The sequence below is a fragment of the Austrofundulus limnaeus genome, unplaced genomic scaffold, assembly GCF_001266775.1.
Source record: "Austrofundulus limnaeus strain Quisiro unplaced genomic scaffold, Austrofundulus_limnaeus-1.0 Scaffold831, whole genome shotgun sequence".
Taxonomy (NCBI): Eukaryota; Metazoa; Chordata; class Actinopteri; order Cyprinodontiformes; family Rivulidae; genus Austrofundulus; species Austrofundulus limnaeus.
The window spans coordinates 220,639-221,149 of record NW_013953233.1 but is presented as its reverse complement, the minus strand read 5'-3'; the positions used below and the strand labels follow the sequence as shown (position 1 = coordinate 221,149).

Here is a 511-nt window from a genome sequence, read left to right as displayed (position 1 = left end):
TGTGTGTGTGTGTGTGTGTGTGTGTGTGTGTGTGTGTACCTGTGTGGGTGGAGAAGTGACAGACATGTTGCTCGGGGTAACAAAGATGTAAACACACTGATCCAGGTGTGTGTTGAAATGCTGAGGCTCCTCCCACTTGTCACATGCTTCCTGTCTGGAACACCTGAAGGTCAAAGGTCATCAGAAGGTTAAAAGTGGAGAATTTTAGGCTGTAAACAGACTCAGTTTGTGTGGGACAGGTTAGTCTCTGTTGTGGAGGACCCCCAGACCCCCCTCGATGAACTGCGTGGTCAGACCCTGCGTGTTAACGGTCTGCTACACCTGAAACACCTGGTTCATCAGTGAACAGGAAGTGAGGAGGCAGAGGGTCTTACTTGTTGAAGAGGACACACCATCCACAGTGAGGGTCTCCTGAGCCCAGACAGTCAGAACAGCTGCTGTACTGCTCACAGCTCTCCACCGGCAGCTTTGTCACCTGAACACACACACACACACACACACACACACACAC

General features: G+C 51.3%; 1 protein-coding gene across 1 annotated transcript in view; it reads right to left on the bottom strand.

Annotated features, from left to right (window-relative positions):
• Positions 1-39: 39 nt before the first annotated feature.
• The window catches only part of plxna3 (plexin A3), a gene marked incomplete at both ends in the record, with an annotated part of 6,639 nt that continues 6,167 nt past the window's right edge, over positions 40-511 (bottom strand). Inside the window, 2 exon segments of the mRNA XM_014028940.1 lie at positions 40-163; positions 375-475. Of these exon segments, the coding sequence (XP_013884394.1) occupies positions 40-163; positions 375-475 (225 nt within the window).